The 22,310-nt window shown below is 37.9% G+C and overlaps 1 protein-coding gene across 1 annotated transcript in view; it reads left to right on the top strand.

Moving 5' to 3' along the window:
• The window catches only part of LOC126483663 (multiple epidermal growth factor-like domains protein 8), a 364,127-nt gene that overhangs the window by 206,330 nt on the left and 135,487 nt on the right, over window positions 1-22,310 (top strand). The window contains exons 14-15 of the mRNA XM_050106722.1: window positions 6,271-6,572; window positions 12,685-12,799. Of these exons, the coding sequence (XP_049962679.1) occupies window positions 6,271-6,572; window positions 12,685-12,799 (417 nt within the window). The remainder of the gene's footprint in view (window positions 1-6,270; window positions 6,573-12,684; window positions 12,800-22,310) is intronic.

Raw genomic sequence — 22,310 nt, forward strand, 5'->3', positions numbered from 1 at the left:
CCCAAAGAGTACCCCCAAGGTTCTTTCTTAGGGTCCAGTCTGTTTCTTTTTCATGTAGATGATTTATGATTTAATATTGTCACTCAGTTTTATTTGCAGATGACACATCTGTAACCATTGAAAGTAACAGTACTGACCAATTTCCTCAAACCTTAAAGAAATTAGTTACTGGTTTTGATTTAAATGGGTTAAAATTAAATGTGGAGAATACTCAGTTAATGCAGTTTAAAACAAAACAAGCAAAATTAAATGATGTTCAAATCAATCTCAAAAACTAAGATTTTCTGGAAACTAACTGAGTGAAGTTTCTAGGAATGCAACTGGATAAAAATCTATTATGGGGCTTATCTTGCGAATAAATGAAATAGCATAGCATTTGCAGTGAGAATGTTGCACATAAGAATGTTGCACATATGGACATAAGAAAAGTACTATATCACGGCTACTTCGAATCAGTAAGAAGGTATTGAGTTTTGTGTTGAGGCAATTCAAACCACGTGTGTTGAACATTAAAACTTCAGAAAACCCCCATTAGAAATATGAAATATGCGCAATGTAGGACAAAGAAAATCATATCGCATACTGAAAAAAAAAAAAAAAAAAAAAAAAAAAAAAAAAAATATCTAGTGCTCCCTCACTATACGTCTATGAGCTGACCAATCATTTTCATCATGATTACAATAGCAGAGATCAAAATAATTTTGTGCTACCCACCTCCATTTAAAACTTTATGCTCAAACTCCACAAGATATGGGTATGAAAATTTGTAACAAATTGAAAGGAAAAGAACTGCTTAGTACAAACTTAGAAACACTGAAAAATAAAGCCGTATATGAGAAAATACTGCAGAAATGTTACTATTCAGTAGAAGAATTAACGAAGGACTACCTGCAAATTTGAGTAGTGTAGAGAGCACTTATATCTGTTAATTTTTTAAGTATTTTTACTTTTTAAGAAAAATTATTAGTTGCATATAAATTATGTATCCAGTACAGCAGGCTGTTCCAACCGAGCTCCAGGGAGCTGGAGCGCTCACTGCGGCAGCTCGGAGCCCGCGTGGAGGGGGAAAGCGAATTCACTGCTCCCTGCCGCATGCAGCCACAACTGATGCAATAATCCGTGTTCAATGACAGCTATGACTAGCTGCGGGAGCCCTGCACCTCTGCTGGAGGATACCTTTCTATTAATTGAGAGGGATGGTCGTCTGCAGTGTCCTGTATGTCATAAAGTATTTAATTCTGCGAAGAGGTACAATATACGACGACATTATACAAGTCTTCACGCAGTGCACTATGATCAGGTAGAAGGCGTTGCAGGCAGAGAACTGGTAGCCAGGCTTAAGAACGACATACTAGGAGACGTAAGTTTAAAAACGGTTTCGTAATACGAAGGGTATCAAAACATACAACGTAGTTCGTGTTCTGTAATGTGTTTATAATTTTCAGGTGAATGAGAGTGGAGAAAACACTACTGAATCTGCAATTCGAGCAAGCTACAGGGTTGCTCACATCATTGCGATGAGTGGCAAGCCGTTTTCGGTGGGACCACTCGTAAAATCGTGCATGGTAGCAGTTGCAGAATGTTTGTTTCCAAGGGAGGTGCAGGCAATTGAAGGGGTTTGCCTGTCGTAGCGAACAATGTCTCGTCGAATCCTGGACATGGCAGTGGATTTAGAGACACAGCTCAGGAAAAAGGTGGAGAGCTATGTTGCATTTTCGCTAGCGCTTGACGAAAACACCAACATATCGGACTGTGCTCAGCTGGCAGTCTTTGTGTGTGGTGTCGACAAGGAGCTGCAAGTAACTGAAGAACTCTTGGATGTGGTACCACTCGATTACACCGCAACAGGATGTGACATTTTTGAAGTTGTTTGTGAATCAGTGGACAATATGAATTTGCCATGGGATAAGCTCCATTCTGTAGCAACAGACGGTGCACCACAAATGATTGGGCATCACCAAGGTTTTGCTTCTCGTTTGAAAAATAAACTCAGGGACGAATTCGGGAAAGACATTTGGACTCTTGTTTTATTCACCAAGAGGCACTATGCGCTGAAACAGTAGAGCTAGTGACGTAATGAAAGATGTCGTGAAGTGTGTGAATTTTGTGTGGCGTCATGGTATGAATCATCACCAATTCAAAGGATTCCTGAAAGATATGGAAGCGGAGTATGGAGATATACCTTACCACAGTACAGTTCGTTGGCTGAATCGAGGAAAAGTTCTTGATTTTTTTTTGCCATTCGTGAGGAAATATCCCTTTTTCTCGAAAGGGGAAGAAATGCGTTGTCTGAAAGATACAAAATGGGTATCATACCTGGCGTTTCTAGCTGACATAACTATGCACCTGAATAATTTAAATCTGTCATTGCAGGGCAAAGGGCAGGTAATCGTTGACATACACGACCTGATTGAAGCATTCATGGAAAAGTTACGTTTATTTGAGAGGCAGATGAGTAATGGACATTTAACGTTCTTCAATTGTCTTGCTTCTTTAAAACTACCTGAAGGTACTACTTTCGGCGATTACCAAGCAAAGTTAAAGCAGCTCATCACGTCATTTGAAACATGATTCCGAGATCTCACTAGTTTGGAAATGGAACTTAAGGTGTTCAGCACTCCTTTTTCAGTTTCCCCCGATGACTTGTCATCGTCACTTCAATTGGAGATTATTCATTTGCAAAATTCAACTTTGTTGAAAGAGAGGTACTACAACACGTTGGTTTGTCACGATGGTATCGTTCATTACAGCAAAAAAAATTTCCCAAGCTTCACAACAATGCCGCTCACATCATGTGCATGTTTGGATCTATGTATTGTTGTGAGCAGCTTTTCTCAGCAATGAAAAGAGTAAAAAGTAAGGAACAATCGTTTCTTCAGGATGCACCAATGAAGACTATCCTCCACATTAACGCTGCGAGCACTTTCACTCCTGATATTTCTGATCTTGTAATGAAAAGAAAATGCCAAGCTACAGAGTCCCAATAAACTTAGTATGCAATTTCTTGTAAAACAGTTGTTTATTATTTGTTTCCTGAACATCGTATGTCCTGGGGTAGCATGTCACCACGTCTTAGCAGCTAAGAGTACGAGGTTGTCGATCTTGTAAGACGCAGCTGGCACATCAAAACGCTTGCCTTGCCACTTGCCTTGCCGCATGCCTCAGCCATCCATGCCACGTGCCGGCCCACTTGAATGGTCACAGCGAGCGACATGGCTCCCTGGAGCAGGGAGCGCTCCTTGGCTCACAACGGAGCCGACGAGCTGGAACAGCCTGCAGTACAGTATCCTATTGGGCAGTTTGCTCTCTAATCCCTTAATTACAAAACTACTACCTAGTTCTCTATTTGAGTACTTCAGTTTATTACCCCAATACTGACCGAAATCTTTCAAGGTAGTGGTACCTCTCCCAGGATTGTACCTAGTACTTTCCCATAATTCACTTAATCTGTGCTGTGCGTTACGAGACCAATATTTTTTTAAAAGTAATTTCGTTAATTCTTTCTATGAACTAAGAGACTCTGCAACGTCAATTGCCCAATCATAGGAATAGCCCCTCACGAAAGACATTTTTTTCTTTATAATTGTCATTTCCTGGCAGATCATTGAGCTTTCTAATAAAATCAACAGGATGTACATCAGCATACAGTTCAAAATTACTAAATTTCTTACAGTGAACACAAGAAGATATGAGTGCATGAGACACAACAAACATATCATGATCTGTTCTCTCACTTGTACTTATTTCGTTTTTATGTTCCCTTTCTCCCCCCTCCCCCCACACACACACCTTTTTTTTTAACCGTTTCTGATCTGTTTTGATTTATCCCATTTGATTTTTCAATCTCATACCTATTGTCATTAGACGCTTTTACCAAATAAGATTTGTTTTTCTCACTGAAACTAGAAACAGTGTTCACTGTCATTTTACGTAGGTCCCAAACTATCTAGTCACTAGCTACACTGATACTGTTAATTCTTTAATTCTGCATAACACTACAGCTGTTGGTACCTCATTTGAAGATTCCTGACAGGATTCACTAACTTCTCATTTGGAATCACTGATTAGGTTTAACACTTTCGTTTTTGCCAAATATCTGTTATACACTCAATGACGGACAGTTTTATCGTTTGGGTGTTTTTTTTTTTTTTGTACTGGCTGCTGCTGTCGACTGCTATCCCCTTTCAGCGTCATCTTCATAGTTGCTCATGGTGCTCGTAATCCTGTGCCATCCACAATGTTTATTTCTACTCTGTCACACAGTGCTTGGTTGCCACACCCTGGGCTGTGATGCTGGTTGATCTTGCACACTGATTGGCTGCTGCAGTGGGTTCCAGTAATGGTGGCTTCTGCTTGAAGTCAAAATTCCTAGTCTCATTCTTGATGTAAAATCGTCACCTCATTGTCTTTATACTGTGCACTGTTACGCTAGTCACTGTCTGTTTATGCCTTACACACACATTTTGCCACTTCATTATATTGTTATTATTTGCAAATTTTGAACACCATTTTTCCACATTTGTACATGATCATTATATCATACCAAAATAAGATTTTCTCCACACAGCTAATAACTATATGCAATGGCTTGGTGCCCCTATTTTCATTCCATACATAATGCTGTTTCACTTGTACTGCGTGTGATGTTCACAGTCTATTTATTAACACTGCCATTGTTACACTTGTGTCTGAATCCATCTCATCATACCAAAACAGTAGAAGCCCTCACTTAGCAGCACCATGTGGGGCTATTGGAGCTGCCTAAAATTGTTACGACTACCACTTTGCTCTCACTATTTCAAAAGTTCTTGTCACTGTGCCCTCTCTGCAAAGCGTTCCTCACCCCAGGGGTAACTGTATGCGACATTCTTCTTACTTATTGTTTTATTGCTGTCAGTTTTGAAGAACCTTGAAGTCTCATATCTCGTTGAAAAGAAGTAACATACTGAGAACTGATGACAGGCAGTACAGATAGAAATGCAAGAGATCTTAAAATATGAGTAACAACAATTGTTGTTACTAGCTTTTCCTTTCATGTAACAGTGAGATTCTTTGGGTAGAGGTGATTTTTAGTTTGTACCTAAATCTTTTTCATATTCATTTTTTTAACTTTGAGCCTCTAGGAAACTACTAATACTCCTAACAGTTACAAATTTGTTGTGTTTTTAAATACTGCTCCCGATATTACATGGATAACTGAAAACCACGGAAAATCCAAAATACATAATTACTGAAAACTACTATTTATTGTGTTTACAGAACATGCTACATGTGTCGTATTAAATTCCAATGTGTTATTTACATGTTACTCACTGGAAACAAGCTTGTAGGAAAAGGGTGAGACAAACAGAGAGACTGGAAATCAGTTGTGAACATGTTACAAGTATACAGTCCGCAGCTCGTGGTCTTGCTTCTCGCTTCTTGTGCACGGGGTCCCGGGTTCGATTCCCGGCGGGGTCAGGGATTTTCTCTACCTCGTGATGACTGGGTGTTGTGTGTTCTTCATCGTCATTGACTTGCAAGTCGCCGAAGTGGTGTCAACTAAAAAGGACTTGCAATACGGCGGCCGAACTTCCCTGCATGGGGCCTCCCGGCCAACAATGCCATACGATCATTTCATTCAGTCCACACATTAGTTGTAGGTGAAATGGGAAGTAATAGAGCAGTATTTCAGAGATGTCTGATGGGGTGGGATTGAGGCCCTCATTGTTTTATATTCATTCCAATTAGAACAGACTATCTTGAGAGTTGTTTTTTATCTTTTCAGAAATCATTGAACTATGCACAAATAATCCCCAAACCAGATAATTCATACATGGATAATAGGGATCTCTTTGATTGTGTTTTACGTTTATTTCATGTATATCAGATATACATTGTCTATTCTTTTACCCGTAAATTTTTCAAAGAGATGGCTGTGAAATCCTCAGTGTGTCAAAATCACATAAATGTACATTTTGAAGTATGAACATATCAGAGTCCATTAAATTTTGGGCATGCAGCCGTGCAGCCTGAAATTTAATGGACTATTCATTACGCCATGAACAGTTGAAAATGCACATGAACAAATCATCTTTATTGTTAATTATTTTACTGTTAATGTGAGTTTGAACTTTTTGAGGGAGGCGGGGGGGAGTTTTGTTATCATTAGTGTTTCTGCTTTATTAATTCATCAAGTTATTATAGGTAGCCAAATTTTAGTAATTGTGTTGAGTTGTTTATTGAGTTATGAATATGTAGAGTCCCTTTAATAATGTTTTTCTTTCTCAGGTATTCACATTTGATTATTTAGAACCATATGAGAATGGCTCTTGCCATTTATATACAAACTGCTTACACTGTTTGGAAGATTCCCTTTGTGGATGGTGTGATTTAAACCAACGATGCATGTCAAGAAAGTCAAATGAGTCAGAAGAATGTGTATCCCCCGCATTGCCAAATGAATGGCGCTACCTTACTCTGCTTCCATCAAGTTGTGCCAATTGCTCCAACTATATTTCCTGTGAAAGTTGCATTAGCAGTGGCCTTTGTGAATGGTGGACAGAGGATGCTCGCTGTGCAAGGAAAGGGAGGTAAGAAATATAATGTATTCCTGAATTTTAATGTAGCGTAACTTACCATGTGTGAAAAGATAAATGTTGAGAGAAGAAATGAGAATGCATTAATATTCAAACACTGGAGAGTGCAGGATGGAATAACAACAACATGGAAAGTATAAATTCCTACTCAGCACATAGTGGAGGTGTTGAGTCACAGACAGGCACAATGAAAAATAACTTTTTCATTGTGTCTGTCTGTGACGCCAATGCCTTCCCTATGTGGTGAGTAGCAATCTATCCTTTTCATAATGCATGACACTTGCTGTATTGGCTGTAACTTGAGGAAGGTATAGATCTAAAGTATAAAATGTGTCCATCTTGAGAGGAACAGTATTTGATGTACAGTATACATGACCACACTTATATTGGTTACAGATACTTATGGGATAAGGAACTCTTAAATATAGTACCATTTTGCCTATTGGAATAAGTGATATGATTGCAGCAAAGTAGAACCTTCAAAAAATTTTGAAAGATAAACCACTCCCCTTCCTTTCTCACCTTCTTCAAGTCACAAATGGCAGTAGATTGCTGGTTTTATGTGATTTGAACACACTATGGAGAGCTTCTGCCCCCTCTCCAAACCCGGATTTAAAACTTTGAGCATCATCAGTTTGTGCATTGAGAAAGGCAGAGGTATTTAGCCACCAAAATATTGGCCATATATGATAATTCCATTTTGCAGAACTCTACAAGTGAATAAAACTTACGGACATGGTAGATAAAATAACAAACATATTAACAACTTGGTGGAAATAAATGAAAGTGCAAGAGCACATTGCCAGTTGTGCACAGAGTGCCGGACGCCAAATGGTCTGAGGTCAGCGGGACTACAGTGTCAAATAGCATTAGAACGCACAGCACAAGAGACTGCAAGTGCAGTTGTAACCACATTTAACAGGACATCAAGGCACACAATCCCACATGTCGGCAGCACCATTTGTGATGGTGCCAAAAGTGCATGGACTGGACCAACAAGGAGAGAGGGTCACGTGTTCTTATCGGATTAGAGCAGATTCAGCCTGGCAGTGATTTTGAAAATACTCTTCTATGGTGAAAAGTGGAAAACACCTAGTTCACACAGGAACATTGTTGATCGTGATCATTTTGGGGGTGGTGTTGTGCGAGGAGGCATAATTGTGCATGGGCATACTGACTTCCAAATCTTTGAACACCACACAGTCACTTTTAACATTATTGTGACACTTTACTCCTTCCCAGTGTGTGTCTTTTTAGGGGAAACGGTCTGCTCTGACTTCATTTTTATGGGTGACAATGTGCTACCACATCAAATACTATAGGTGGAGAAGCTCATGGAATGAAAGAATATTCAGGAAATGGGCTAGCCTGCTCCTTCCCACAAATCAAATTCCGTCAAGCACATTGGGGAGACATATTGCAGCACATTCGCATGTACCAAGGACCATCCAGCAGCTGTCAACCTCAACCATAACCAACCCTGTGGCCAGTAAGGGAGGACGTTGGAGAGCATGCATTGCCACCTGTGTTGATCACACACCATATTCCATATTAAGAACTATGTCTTGCCTTTTGTAATGTCCAGGGACGATCATAAATCATTGTGACTTCAGTGTAATTATTGTCTTTGAGTAAAAGTGTCATTTCTGTGTGTCTTATTGTGTGTTTCCTTGTTACCTTCTGTTCTGTACTGCAGCAGGTGTTTCTATGTATTGCCCAAGTTTCACCAAACTGTGATACTTGGATGTGATAGATGATGCAAAAGTTACTTTCGTCCTTCAATTTTGCAGACTAGTGTGTGTGTGTGTGTGTGTGTGTGTGTGTGTGTGTGTGTGTGTGTGTGTACATGATGACCAAAACATGACATTAGAAACTTTAAGAACCTGCCAGAATGAAGACTTGAGTAGTGAGTATACCGAGTTCAATTTTCCTTGCGAATAACTGAATTGAAAATGATACAGTTAATGTCTGAAAAGTGTAAGTTCTCAGATGATATCTGACAGATATTAAGTAAGGTTGCTGATTGGATGATTGTATGTTCTTGATGCTTGAATATTTATTCTCTTGTCAACTGCTGTCTTATTTTATTGAGCTACTGTACAAAGTTTTCAAAAGTTTGAAATGTACATAGTAAATTTTCTTCCAGTGAAATGACATGAACTTTTTCACAACTAACTTGAAAAAAACAGCTTTTAGGGAGGCCAGCAACAGCTCTGAGACGTGAACAACAATTAAAAAGCACCCAACACTCAACAACCATTCAAATTATCATAAAAATTGTAATAATTAAAAGGTCAAGAATTATGAAGTGTTTACAAAAGAAGCATAATTGTGTGAATGTGCTTTATTTGCAACTATCAGATTCACATCAGTGTAAATGCATCTTCAGGTTTATCTGCCAAGAATACAGATCACTGTGTGAAATTTTTTGAAGTGATTCATGTAACAGAACCGCAGATAATGTTGGCGTTCGACAAACGATAATGAGCAGCACTAGCAGTGTTCATATTTTCGTAATGTACAAGGGCAATTGAAAAAGTAAGGTCTCCTATTTTTTTATAACTACATAGACCTGTTTATTTCTACAATGGTCTACATCAGTTTACAGCTTGAAAATTTCGCTATTTTTCAACATAATCACCATTTATGTCAATGCATTTTTGTAGACGTAGCAGTTTTTGTATGCCCATGTCATACCAGCTCGCCGCCATACTGTTCAGAAAGTTATGAACTGGTGTGATTGTTGCTTGGTCTCAAGTGTAAAGTGGTATGCCCAGGTTTCGTCATCCGTGACAATTGAGTCCAGGAAGTTTTCCTGTTCAGCTGCAAGGCAGTGAAGAAATGCGCGGGAAGCATCAACCCATTGCAGCATCTGGTCCTCGAGTCAGTATGTGTGGCACCCGTCTTGCGCACACCTTCCGGTAGTTCAATGTTTCCATTAAAATTCTGTGAATGGTGCGTCGGGAAACCTCAGGAACCAATGTGCAGAGATCATCCAGGGTGATTCGCCGATCTTCACATGTCCTTTGCTCAACGTTCAACACTGTCTCCTCAGAAATTGACGGTCTCCCGCTCCTTTGTTCGACGTGAATTTTGGTCCGACCAGCTGCAAACTCTCTACACCACTTACGAACATTGTTGAGATCGATGCATGACTCACCATACACTTCCTTCAATTGGCGATGGATTTCAATTGGCGCAGTGCCCTTTGCTTTCAAAATCCGAATAACTGCGCGCAATTCGCACTTGGCGATAGCATCCAGTGGGAGCTCCATTCTCTACAGCTGCCAAGCCAAGAATGAATGCCTCAGCACGGCGTGTGCATGTTTACACAAGCACGTGAAGCACTCTTCATAACAGTGTGACCAACTGCCACACAAACAGAGTTGTGTACTTATACAAAAATAGGAGACCTTACTTTTGGGATTTCCCTCATAGATGGACAATTACGGAGACCCAGCATTTAGGAAGTATCCACGGTAAAAGTCAAATTACATTGGTGGGTTTTCATAATGAAATTGAGTATATCGAAAAGGTGCTTGTCAAAATGTGCAAAAGCAGGGAAAAAACAAATAATGAATGGGACACTAATGTGAACTGGGATAAAATGCCTAAAAAATCTGCTAATTTCAAGGAAAAGTATTCGTAAAATATTATCCAAAAAATAATAATACAGTATGGAACCAAAACGTCGAGAATGAAAGAGACCTGAAAAATAGCTTACTGAATAACATCCCGTAGGATATATTGCAGAATTATGTAGAGATCAGCTGTATAAATTTGATGTAAGTAAAACTTAAAATCCCGTCTGGTGTGTATCCATCTGCCATATTGCTAACAGACCGATGAGGTGTAAGCAGCTTGGCTAGCAGTACTCCGGATGGCAGAAGACCACAGTTCCAGAGAGGAAAAAGAAAGTATACACACAAACAGCTGCAAGGAGAAAATCATAACTAGGAAAACAAGTGTTTCAGGGAACCGCGTTAGATAACTTTAAAAAATCTGTAGTTTATTGTAGTTATGAAATGAAAGGTAAAACATAATCTGCTTTACATCGATACCTCAGAATTATAAAATTACTGAAGGAGTAATATTTGAGTATAATAAAGTTGCTAAATTAACATGAAAACCGTCTTCGTAGCTACCGTTGATGATTCAGATAGTCAAAATTTGATAGGATATTGCAGTGTCAGTTTTCAATCTGATTATTCAGAGCTGAACCAGGGGCTTGCTTTAATGCTTTCATAATATGTATTTCTTCTAAAACATTTCCTTTTGTTTCCTTAAATATAACATACAAATTCTTTTTAGTGTCGTCTTTAAGGTGTAATGTGATCCAGTATTGTCATATAGTTATTAAACAGTTACTGTTGATGGAATTATAAAACTGTTACTTAGTGCAGTTTATGGATAGTATAAATGAAATTATTTGATTCATTGTGAGACTGTTTTGACACTGTAGTTTGTCTTACAAAGGAGATTACTTTTGAAACAATATTATGCCATATACGGAAATATTGCTCGGGTGCAAGGAAACTGTAACAAGTTGGAGCAGCATAGAACTTTGACCATGCACAAGTGAGAGATATTGAGTGTCACTGGTTGTTTGACTCTTGCCAGATTAATGGGGGAAAGTTGAAAAATACTAAATGAAATGTTTCAGGAAAGATCGTGACAAATAAAAATATACTAATATTATTTCAAGAATCAGTTTTCATTGGCAGCCATAAGAAGGTCTTACACACTTCTATAGACTACTTCAATAGCCATAATAGAAATGAGACTAATTTAATTACAGTACACAGAGTAATTTTTTCTGTACTGTTTCTTACGAAAAGGAGAGAACCTTTACCATGTCGTAGAAAGAATCATTTCGTGCAACAATTTTCACTGTAAATAAGCCTAAGACATTTTGGATAGGTAGATAACTCACAGTTTGCTGCTTTGCTTCCTCAAACCTGTTGATATACGTTACCAGCAGTTAGCTAGTGGTTGTGGTGTAGCTGTTGATTAATCAGCCTTATAAGTTCCGCGGTATAAGAGAGCAGAATGGCATGCAGAAATGCAATACAATTTTTTGCTGGGGTAACAGTGGATCAGTGCTTAAAGTAAATGTCTCCAGTGCTTGGAGAAGAATATCCATGTCACACTACTAAGTTCAAATAGTACATATCATTTCAGAGAATACCTTGTTCCTGGACAATGCTGCTGGAAAAAGAGAAATAATGGCAAGAGTAACATACTTCAACCTTGATCAAACAGTAAAAATCTAGGATGGAATGTAACAATTTTATGAAAAGGGAAGTTGCCACTCACCATATAGTGGAGATGCTGAGTCACAGATAGGCACAACAAAAAGGCCTCAACTTTGATGACACTTGCATTTTGCTCTTTTTTGCAAGTTTTGTGTCTGAATTCTGCACTCTCTCTGACAGGAGTAGATAGCAGACTCTATCTTGTGGCACAAAGAAATGCTAAAAAAGTTCAAAGGTGGCACACCAAGGCATCTAAATAGAAGTGTTAAGAGCTACCAAACTTTAACGCCATTATTGCAATGTATCATCTGTTTCTCATAACAAAAAGTGTTCCTCAGAAAATGAAGTAGAAATTTTGTGATCATTTAAGAAGAGAATTGGTACTATAATTTTTCATCGTATAGGTTAAACCATGTTCCTCCAGTCTCAAAAAATCAAATGGGAGGTCTGGCATTCTCCAGGTTCAACGGCAAATAAAATCATCAGTCCAAGATCAATATCCAACAATTCTTTCTTTTTCCTCTAGGCAGAACTGCATCCTGTAGAGCCATATCACATTATGGTACTTTGTCTGCACGCTGTTGAATAGCAACTTCTGCTGTTATGGGATAATGAATCTACTTGCTGTGTGCATTCATACTTATGTAAATGTAGCTGAGAATGTGGAGACAGTTTTTCCCCCTTAGCTGGCCTGGTATCATTTAAACTGTAAAGCCTGTATCTAGTTTTTCTGTGGCTGTTGTGTCATATAATTGACTTGCTACTTGAAGTGTATTATTAGTATTGTTTCTGCTATTGCCACCATCAGTTCAGCACAGCTATAAAAATTATTTAGTTGATGTTATTTGTAGATCACAAGATGCTGTGATACAGCTGTCAGAGTGTCCTATGCCCTGCCACCTGCGAAGAAACTGTTCTCAGTGTTTGGATGACAGAGGGCGATGTGTGTGGTGTGAAACAAAACAGGTAAGCTGATAGAAGGTTTGAAAGTGCATGTGAAGCTGTACTCTGGTAACATAAATTAATTTTTGTGATAATGTTTTAAAACTTGATTAACTACAGTCTGCGAATGCAATTATTGCACCAAAAAGGGAATTTCCTTCAAGTAATTTGTACGCATAGTTAGTCTGAGCTCACTTTCTTCTGAAACAGACAGATGTTCAAAGAGAGAGACCACATTCAGAACACTGCTTGACTGGTCTTTTAATACCCATTTTTCTGTTCTTACTGTTACAGATATCTGTAGACACTGTGCAAATAAAACTACATTTTATTTTCTCCAGAAAAATAGCTAACAGTAAGCTTGCACTGAGAACTGTAGGAGGAGCAGCTTCTTGCAGGCTTTTGTTTTGTCCTGCTTCAAAATTACGGAACTGCTCTTGTGAGTTGAAGAGGAGGCACGTCTTTGTTTTGCCCAGTTTTTTCTAACAATTTTATCCATAGTTCTGGCTTATTAATTCCTTTTTTGTTAGTGATTTTATCTGAAACTTTATCTGGTTTTCTTTTCATTGCTGGCTTTTCATTGACGCCTGTCTTGCAGACATTTTTTCATCTCATATTGCCACCATTTGATATGATCCAATAAAGCTGTCTCTAGCCTTTTCTACCCATTACGTTTCTATTAAAACAACAAAAATAATCAGTTTTTGAAAAGGTGATGTAATTGCATAGACAAAAAATCTACTCGGCAAGCAGCAGCAGTTGAACACATGTGTAAAGGTATTTACATTTGCAGGCTTTTGGGGTCAGACTGAGTCTGTCCTCCTCATCCTACCTGGTAAGCTCTCGTGACCCAAGATTCTGGGTGACTTCTCTAAACTCTCCCCATTTCCCAAACCTCACCAGTCCTATTCCTTCATCCCTCTTTCTTCTCCTTCAACCCTTCTGCCAGGAAGATGGGTGACTGGCTCTGAAAGCTTGCAAATTTAATTACATTTATTTGTGCATTCTCCTGCTGCCGCTTGATGAGTATATTTCTTATTTATCCAATTACCTTACAGTTCTAACATTTACACATCCATGTTCCTCCTGCATGTTTCTGATGTCACCTACCCATCTTCCACTAGGGCGTCCTCTCTCTCTCTCTCTCTCTCTCTCTCTTGGGGTGCAGCAGAGAACTTTTCTTAACACTTTACCATTCATTCACATGGCTATTCATCCCTCCTTTCCATTTAATTTTCATTGTGGTCATAACTAGGTCTTTGTTTTCCTGCCTCTTCTTGTAATTCCAACATACATCTCTACATTGCTTGTTGACCAACCTTCAGATTTTGAATAATTTTTACATTAATAGTCCAAGTTCCACTCCCATCAGTCAGAGCCGATAATACACACTAATTGTATACTTTCCTGTACCACCACATTGCAAATTTAGTTTTAAAACTCTGTTTAAGTTACCAGAAGTACTTCAAGCCAACCCAGCTACTTTGTTTGTCTGTTTTGTTGTTGATCAAGTTGATAAACTGCCATAAACACAAAAACGCAGCAACTGGTTCTGTTACTTCATTGTTAGTCGACTTCTGTTTTCAGTGTTTTGTCTAAGCAGTACTTTCACCTTATGTGATAATAAGAGCCAGAGCCATAACCATGTTTTTCAGAGCTACTTTCAAACTTTATTCATTATTTCAGTTTATCTGCTTTAGAAGCCAAAACTACAATGGTAGCCGAAAATTGAAGTTCACCTAAGACTATTGAGAAACATTTTTGTGATATCGTATTTCCTTCCATGTTACCTTCTTCAGGTTCCTTGCCATCCAGATGAAACTTAATGGAATTTGAACAATGACTAGACAAGGATGAGACAAAAATATGGAAACACTGTGTGAAATGAACATAAATCCACATGCTAGACAAGCAGGCAGTTTACACCATTGTATCCGACCCTGACAGTACCTGTGCAATGTTGTGAATAGATTTCAAGCATCAGTCATGGTCAGAACAATGTCCTGTGTAGTTGTGAGTGCATTATGTTGGAACTAAGTGAATTCAAACATGGGCACATTGTTGGTGCTTGTATGGTGGATGCTTCCGTTACTGAGGGAACTGAAGTGTAAAAGTGGAAAAGCATCATCCACTATGTCACAACGTTTGCAAAAGTGTATGTTGAGTGATTATGATGAACTGTCATTGAAGAGCATTGTGACAAAGAACAAAGAAGACAACAGCTTCAAAAGTCACTGCAGAACAGTCGCATTTGCAAACCTTTTCAGCTCTGAAACCATACAAAGATAGCTCCATAAGTGGGGAATTGCAGGGCGAGCAGGAACTCCAAAACCATATGTCGGTGAGACAAATGCTCATAGCAGAAAGATGTGGTACCGAAGCTATGAAACGTGGTCTATATAGTAATGCAAGAAAGTCATTTGCTCAGATGGGCCTTGTTTCATACTGTTTCCACCTTCTGACCGAATTTACATCAAAATAGTGAAACATGATGGGGTGGAGCTTTGGGCAGCCATATCATGGTATTGTATAGGCCAGATGAGTATTCTACAAGGATTACGTGACCACTTTGGTTGACCAGGTCCATCCCATAATATAATGTTTGACCTTCAATGGTAATGCTGTGTTCCAAGATAACAGAGATACTGTTGACATAGCTCAGCTCGCATTGTCCAGAACTGGTTTTGTGAGCATGAGGATGTATTGTCCAAGTTCCCCTGGCTGCCATAGTCACCATATCTCAAAATTATTGAGCTGCTGAGGTGTACTTTGGAGACAAGGGTCCGTGACTGCTATCCATTTCCATTATTGGTACCTGAACTTGCCACTACTTTTCAGGAATAATGATATAAGATTCCCTTGAAAACCATACAGGACATTTATTTATCCATTCCAAAGACATCTTGAAGCTGTTTTGAAAGCTAACGGGTTTCCTACACAGTACTAGGCATTATCATGTATTGTGTTTTTGGCGTTTCCATATTTTTGTCCAGCCCATGTATATCATTCAATATAGTAGCATAGGCTTGCACCTCAAATATGCTAGCTTTACACTAAATAAAGGGGTTACGGCTAACATGAACACACATATTTTTTGTAGTTTCAAGAATCACAATTATGTAAACAATTAAACAACATAGAATAATGTCCAAATGATAATTTTTTATCTCATAAATCACTTATCTTTATATAGCTCTTTCTTGATGTTGCATCTCTATGTAAAGTTTGAATTTGATTCATGTATTTTGGAGCAGACATAAATCACAAAAAACCTCAAAATATCAAAATTAATTTAATAATACACGACAAACCATGGACCTTGCCAAGCGGCATTCTTGCATGCCTAATGATACAGAGAGTCGTGCCATCAGTGCAACCATAACCAAGGCGTATCTATGGAGAGACCAGATAGGCCTATGGTTTCTGAAGAGGGGCAGCAGCTTATTAAATAGTTGCAGGGTTTACAGTTGGATGACTGACTAACCTGTTCTTTCTAACATTCAGCCAATGTGGCCTTGCTGTGTTGGTATTGCAAACGGCTGAAAGCAAGGGGAAACTGTACAATTATTTTGCTTGATGGTGTATAGCTCTGCTTTATGCCTTAATCATGATGCCTTACTCTTGTGTAAAATATTGTGGAAGGAAAATATCTTTATATACTCATCTTAACATAGATCAGAATATAACAGCTTTTGTTATACGTTCTTGGACTATGAATAAATCTGTCAGCTACTTTTAATAGCCTTGCTTTATTTGCTATAATTCATCACTTTACCTCTTTTTATCTTTTCACCACTTTGCTTATCACGCAGTTCGTATGGAAACTCTAATTGTTTAAGTTTAATGGAATTAATTTATGATCATTTTAAGAGTAGTTCATTAATCTGTAATTACAGGTAGTTTAATGTATTGCATTTATTTACTGACATGACAAAAAAAGTGTTGACTATATTCAGGAATGTGAAAATGATACATTTGAGTGTCAGAATTCATAGCAAATAAAGCAAAAATCTTTAAATAGAGCCAAAGCAGTCATTCAGACTAAAAAAAGTAGGTAAGATAGCTTCCTCAGGGAGGGACAACTCAAGATGATAATGTCAGGGGAAAAACAACACTGTTCTGCACTTCAGAACAAGGAATGTGTGACCATTTAATCAGGAGGGTAGGTTAGAGAATTTCACAAAGAAATGAATGAGTTTAAGTTAGATTCAAGGGGGATTTGTGAAGCATGGTGGCTGGACTCCTGGTCAGCTGTGTGCACAATTACAAATACAAAATCAAACAGGATAATACTGGAGTAGGACTACTAACGAATAAGAAAATAGGCATCTAAGTAAACTACTATACTACTGTCAACTACACAGTTAACACATTGTCATAGTCAAGGTGCACACAGCCTACACTGACCACAATAGCACTAATTCATATGCCTATTAGCTGCGCAGACGATGAAGAGATTGAAAGAATGTATAATGAGATAAAAGAAATTATGCAGATAGTTAATTGAGGCAAAAATTTGATTTTGATGAGAGACTGATATTCAATAATGGGAAAAAGAAGAGAAGGAAAAATAGTAGTAGCATTAAAAGTTGGAACATCCTGGTAGAATTTTGCACAGGTCTAATTTAATCGTAGCAGACCCTTGGTTTAAGGATCATGAAAGAATGTTGTGTACTTGGAAGAGACTGGAAGACACTAGAAAATTTAGATAGATTTTATACTGGTGAAACTAGATTGTAAACTGTAAAACATTTCCAGAGCCAGATATGGATTCTGCTCATAATTTACTGGTTATGAACTGCAGCTTGAAACTGAAGAAATTGCAGAAAAGTAGGAAATCGATAAATGGAAAGAACTACAGGTTGTTGAGAGTTACAGAGTTTGCATTAAACAATGATTGACTAAAAGGGGAAATGAATACAATAAAAGATGAATAGGTAGCTTTGAGAGATGAAGTTGTGAAGGAATCAGGCGAAATAGGTGAAAAGACGAGGTCCCATAGAAATTCTTGGATAACACGCAAGGTGTTGAATATAACTGACTAAAGGAGTAAATATAAAAATGTAGCAAATTAATCCGGCAAAAGGGAATAATACAGTTCTCTAAAAATTGACATAACCAGCAAGTGCAATATCACAAAACAGGAATGGGTATACAAGAAATGCAAGGGTGTAGAAGCCTGTGAGACTAGAGGAAAGGTGTTTGACATGTACAGGAAAACTAAAGAGATCTTTGGGGAAAAGACAAGCAGCTTAATGAATATCAAGATCTCATATGGCAAGACATTGCTAATCAAAGAAAGGTAGACTGAAATGTGGAATGAATATATAGAAGCACTATACAAAGAAAATGAACTTAAAGATAACATCATAGAAAGGGAAGACAAAATAGATGAAGATGAGATGGGAAATTGGTACTGTGAGAAGAATTTGGCAAAACACGGAAAGATCTAATTGGAAACAAGGCTCCTGGAGTAGACAGTCCTTTAGAATTACTAAAATCCTCGGGAGACCCTGCCGTAAGAGAACTATTCCACCAGATGTGGAAGATATATGAAAGAGGCGAAATACCCTCGGACTTCAAGAACAACACTTCCCAAAGAATGCTGGTGCTCATAGGTGTTAGTAATACTGAACCACCAGTTTAATAAGTCATTGTTACAAAATACTGACACAAATTATTTATAGACAAATGAAAACAGGTAGAAGTCGATCTCGAGGAGGGTCAGTTTTGGCTTTCACGGATATGTAGGTTCACACAATGCAGTACTCACTCTACGGCATTCCTTAGCAGATTGATTGATTAAAGGAAAACCTACATTTATGGCATTTGTAGGGTTAGAGAAAGTTTTTGAAAATGTTGACTGTAATACACTATTGAAATTCAGAAAGCAGTGGGGATAAAATACAGGAAGTGGAAGGTTATCTAGAACTTGTACAGAAACAGTTACGAGAGTTGAAGGACATAAAGTGAAAGCAATAGTTGAAAAGGGAGTGAGACAGTATTGTAGCCTGTTGTCAACATTATTCAATCTGTACCAATGAGCTGTGAAGGAAACCAAGGAGAAATTTAGAAAGGAAATTAAAGTTCAAGAGAAGACATAAAAGGTTTAAGGTTTACCAGACATAGTTGTGTCAAAGGCAGCAAATAATTGTGATCAGTGAGCTGGATAGTGTCATGGGAAAATGAAGATAACTTCAGAACTGGGGACCAAAACAGCCATGTCAAGTGTCACGTGGATTGGTACTGTGTCTGCTCTTGCTTCCAACTTACATAAATGATCTTCCAGTAGCATTAAACAGTAGTTCGAAAACTGAGTATAATGTTCGCTAATGACACAAGCATACTAATGAATGGTCCAAACTCATCCCCAGCAGACACTGTTCAGATGATGGTGGAACAGGCCTACAAGTGGTTCACAGCTGACAGTTTAAGTACAGACCCCACAAATACTCATGCTGTGAAGTTTCAAACAAGCAATAGTGACCTTTTAACACGAGAAGTAGACATTAATTAGTGGTACACTGAGAGAAGCACAGTGTGTAACATTTCTTGCAGTCCAGCTAGATAACAAGTTAAAATGAAGTGAACAGATGGATAAGCTAACTGAGAAGCTCAGTTCATCGTGTTATTTCCTGAGAAGCATCTCCCGTTGTGTTGACCTAAACACAAAAGTTTTGCATATTTTCACTCCTTGTTGTCTTATGGAATGATTCTCTGGGGCAGTGCACCTAAATTAAGTTTCTTCAGCAGAAATGATCTGTAGGAGTATTGCATAAAGTACGTAATTGTACCTCTTGCAGAAGACTTTTTAAGGATCTTGGTATTCTTACTTTCACTTCCCAATATATTTACTCCTTAAAGTTTTTGTTGCTGATTTTAAAAATCAGTTTAAACTGAACTGTGGTATACACAGTCACAATACAAGACAAAAAAATAATTTTTGTGTAGACTTCGCCTCCTTGTCCAGAATTCAGAATGTAGTTATGTACTCTGGTGTTTAGATATTCAACAACCTCCAATATAACATAAAGCAAGAAACTGGTAATTGCTACCAGTTCAAAAGAAAATTAAAAACTTGTCTCATTAGGTACTCTTTCTACAAATTATCTGAATAGATAGATTCAGGGATTTAAAATTTCTGTTAGCTACATGACAGGTAACAGTGTTATAAAATTGTGTAACAATTGATAATGACCTGTAAGTAGGATTCCGTATTTATAGATGTAAATTTTTTTTTTTTTATCAGTGCCATTATAATCAAGAAAATATTAAGCTAAGCAGCAGTTAAATTACAAAACAAAATAGGCAGCAGTGATTTTCAAAGTAGCAGCTTTCTTACTACTTTAGTAGATTAAATTTAAATGGCATAAGCATGAATAACATTAAGCAGTGTAGTAATTGTTTATTGTTCATACAGTATACAGATTAAGGTTCTATGATGTGCCTGTTCATTGTTTTAAATGCATGTAATTTTCGTATTTTTATGAAAACAAACTTACTTTACAAAATTGTCCACGTCCCCATACCTGGAAATAAATACAACCCATAGAAGGGACCCGTTGTCCTTCCTGTTGTGTATAAAAACTGTAAATAAGCACAAAACTGAAGCGGATCTTGCTGCACATAAAAAATTCTTGCTCTTGATGCACTTCAGTAGCCCAAGCTGCCCACTCTTGCTACAATAAGGGCAGCGCAGCATCTCAAAATACATCGAATCGGCTTTTGAATGAAATCCAGTGGTATTTCTTGCCACTTCTCTAGTAAGACAGCCTGCAACTATTGTAGCGTTTCTGAAGCATTTGAATGAAACCTAACTCTTCTCTTCAGATAATCCCAAAAGTGCTCTATGGTTTCCGGCTCAGGGCCACATGCTGACCACTGTAGAACATTGATATAGTGTTGCCAAAGAAAATTTTGCACTTTGGCTGCAACATGGGCAGGAGCGTTATTGTGCATCAGAAGAAATTCTTTCCCAAGAGCTCATGTCGGAGGTTGTACATGAGGATCAAGTATTTCTCGATGTACATTTCTCCTTTTAGACCTCTCTTATTCCTTAATCCCCCCCAGTAGTATAGCACCTCCTTCAAAAGGGACTGTTAGAGGACACTCTATCTTCCATATTACATTCCCCACAAGTTCTCCATACCCCTATATGGTCATCCTTTCCATGTAAGTTTGCTCTAGCTTCGTCGCAGAACAGCACTTTCCTCCAGCACCATAACTGCCAACGTCTGTGGTCTTTGGCAAAGTGCTGATGTGATCTGGTTAAATGAGGCACTTATTCTGCCATCTGTACCTAAGCTGATTCTTGTGTAGGCTATTCCAGATTGTTTGATCAGTTAACAGTTGTCCAGTAGCATGATGAAAGGCACGATGAAAGTCTTCTCATAGTTCATGTACTGTTTTTGTGTGGTTCCTTGATACAAGAATTTGAAGAAAGCAATCCTCATCAGCTCATTAGTAGTATAGTTTTTGTTAGTACATATAAGCTGACATGTTCCACATCCTTGAAGGTTCTCCTTCTGGTTCTGATGTACAGAACATGATTAACGAATCAATGAAAGCTGTGAAGGAAACCAAGCAGTAATTTGGGTAAGAAATTAAAACTCAGGAGAAGCCAAAAGATTTACGGTAGTAATTGTGTCTGAAATAACAAATAACTGTGAAGATCAGTAGGATGGCTAGTGTCTTGGAGAGATGTAATACTATCAGCACAAAATAATAATAATAATAATAATAATAATAATAATAATAATAATAGAAAAATATAGACAAAGACTAACAAAAATACTGAAAACAGAATTGACAGCAAGAAACAAGACAAAAGCTATAAATACTTATGCTATACTATACCAATATTGACCTACTTATTTGGAGTAGTGGAGTGGAGTAAAACAGACCTAGAAGCACTCAATACACTTACACGATCACAATGCCACAAATATAGAATACATCACATACATTCAGCAACAGAAAGATTCACATTAAGCAGAAAGGAAGGAGGAAGGGGATTTATTGATATAAAAAACCTACATTATGGACAGGTAGACAATTTAAGAAAATTCTTTCTAGAACGAGCAGAAACTAGCAAAATACACAAAGCAATCATTCATATAAACACATCAGCTACACCACTGCAATTTCATAACCACTTCTACAACCCTTTAGATCACATAACTTCAACAGATACGAAGAAAGTAAATTGGAAAAAGAAAACACTACATGGCAAGCACCCGTATCATCTAACACAGCCACACATCGATCAAGACGCACCCAATACATGGCTAAGAAAAGGCAATATATACAGTGAGATGGAAGGATTCATTATTGCAATACAGGATCAAACAATAAACACCAGATATTACAGCAAGCGTATTATTAAAGATCCCAATACCGCAACAGATAAATGCAGACTTTGAAAACAACAAATAGAAACAGTAGACCACATCACAAGCATATGTACAATACTAGCAAATACAGAATACCCCAGAAGACATGACAATGTAGCAAAAATAATACATCAACAGCTTGC

The sequence above is a fragment of the Schistocerca serialis genome, chromosome 6 (genome assembly GCF_023864345.2).
Source record: "Schistocerca serialis cubense isolate TAMUIC-IGC-003099 chromosome 6, iqSchSeri2.2, whole genome shotgun sequence".
Taxonomy (NCBI): Eukaryota; Metazoa; Arthropoda; class Insecta; order Orthoptera; family Acrididae; genus Schistocerca; species Schistocerca serialis.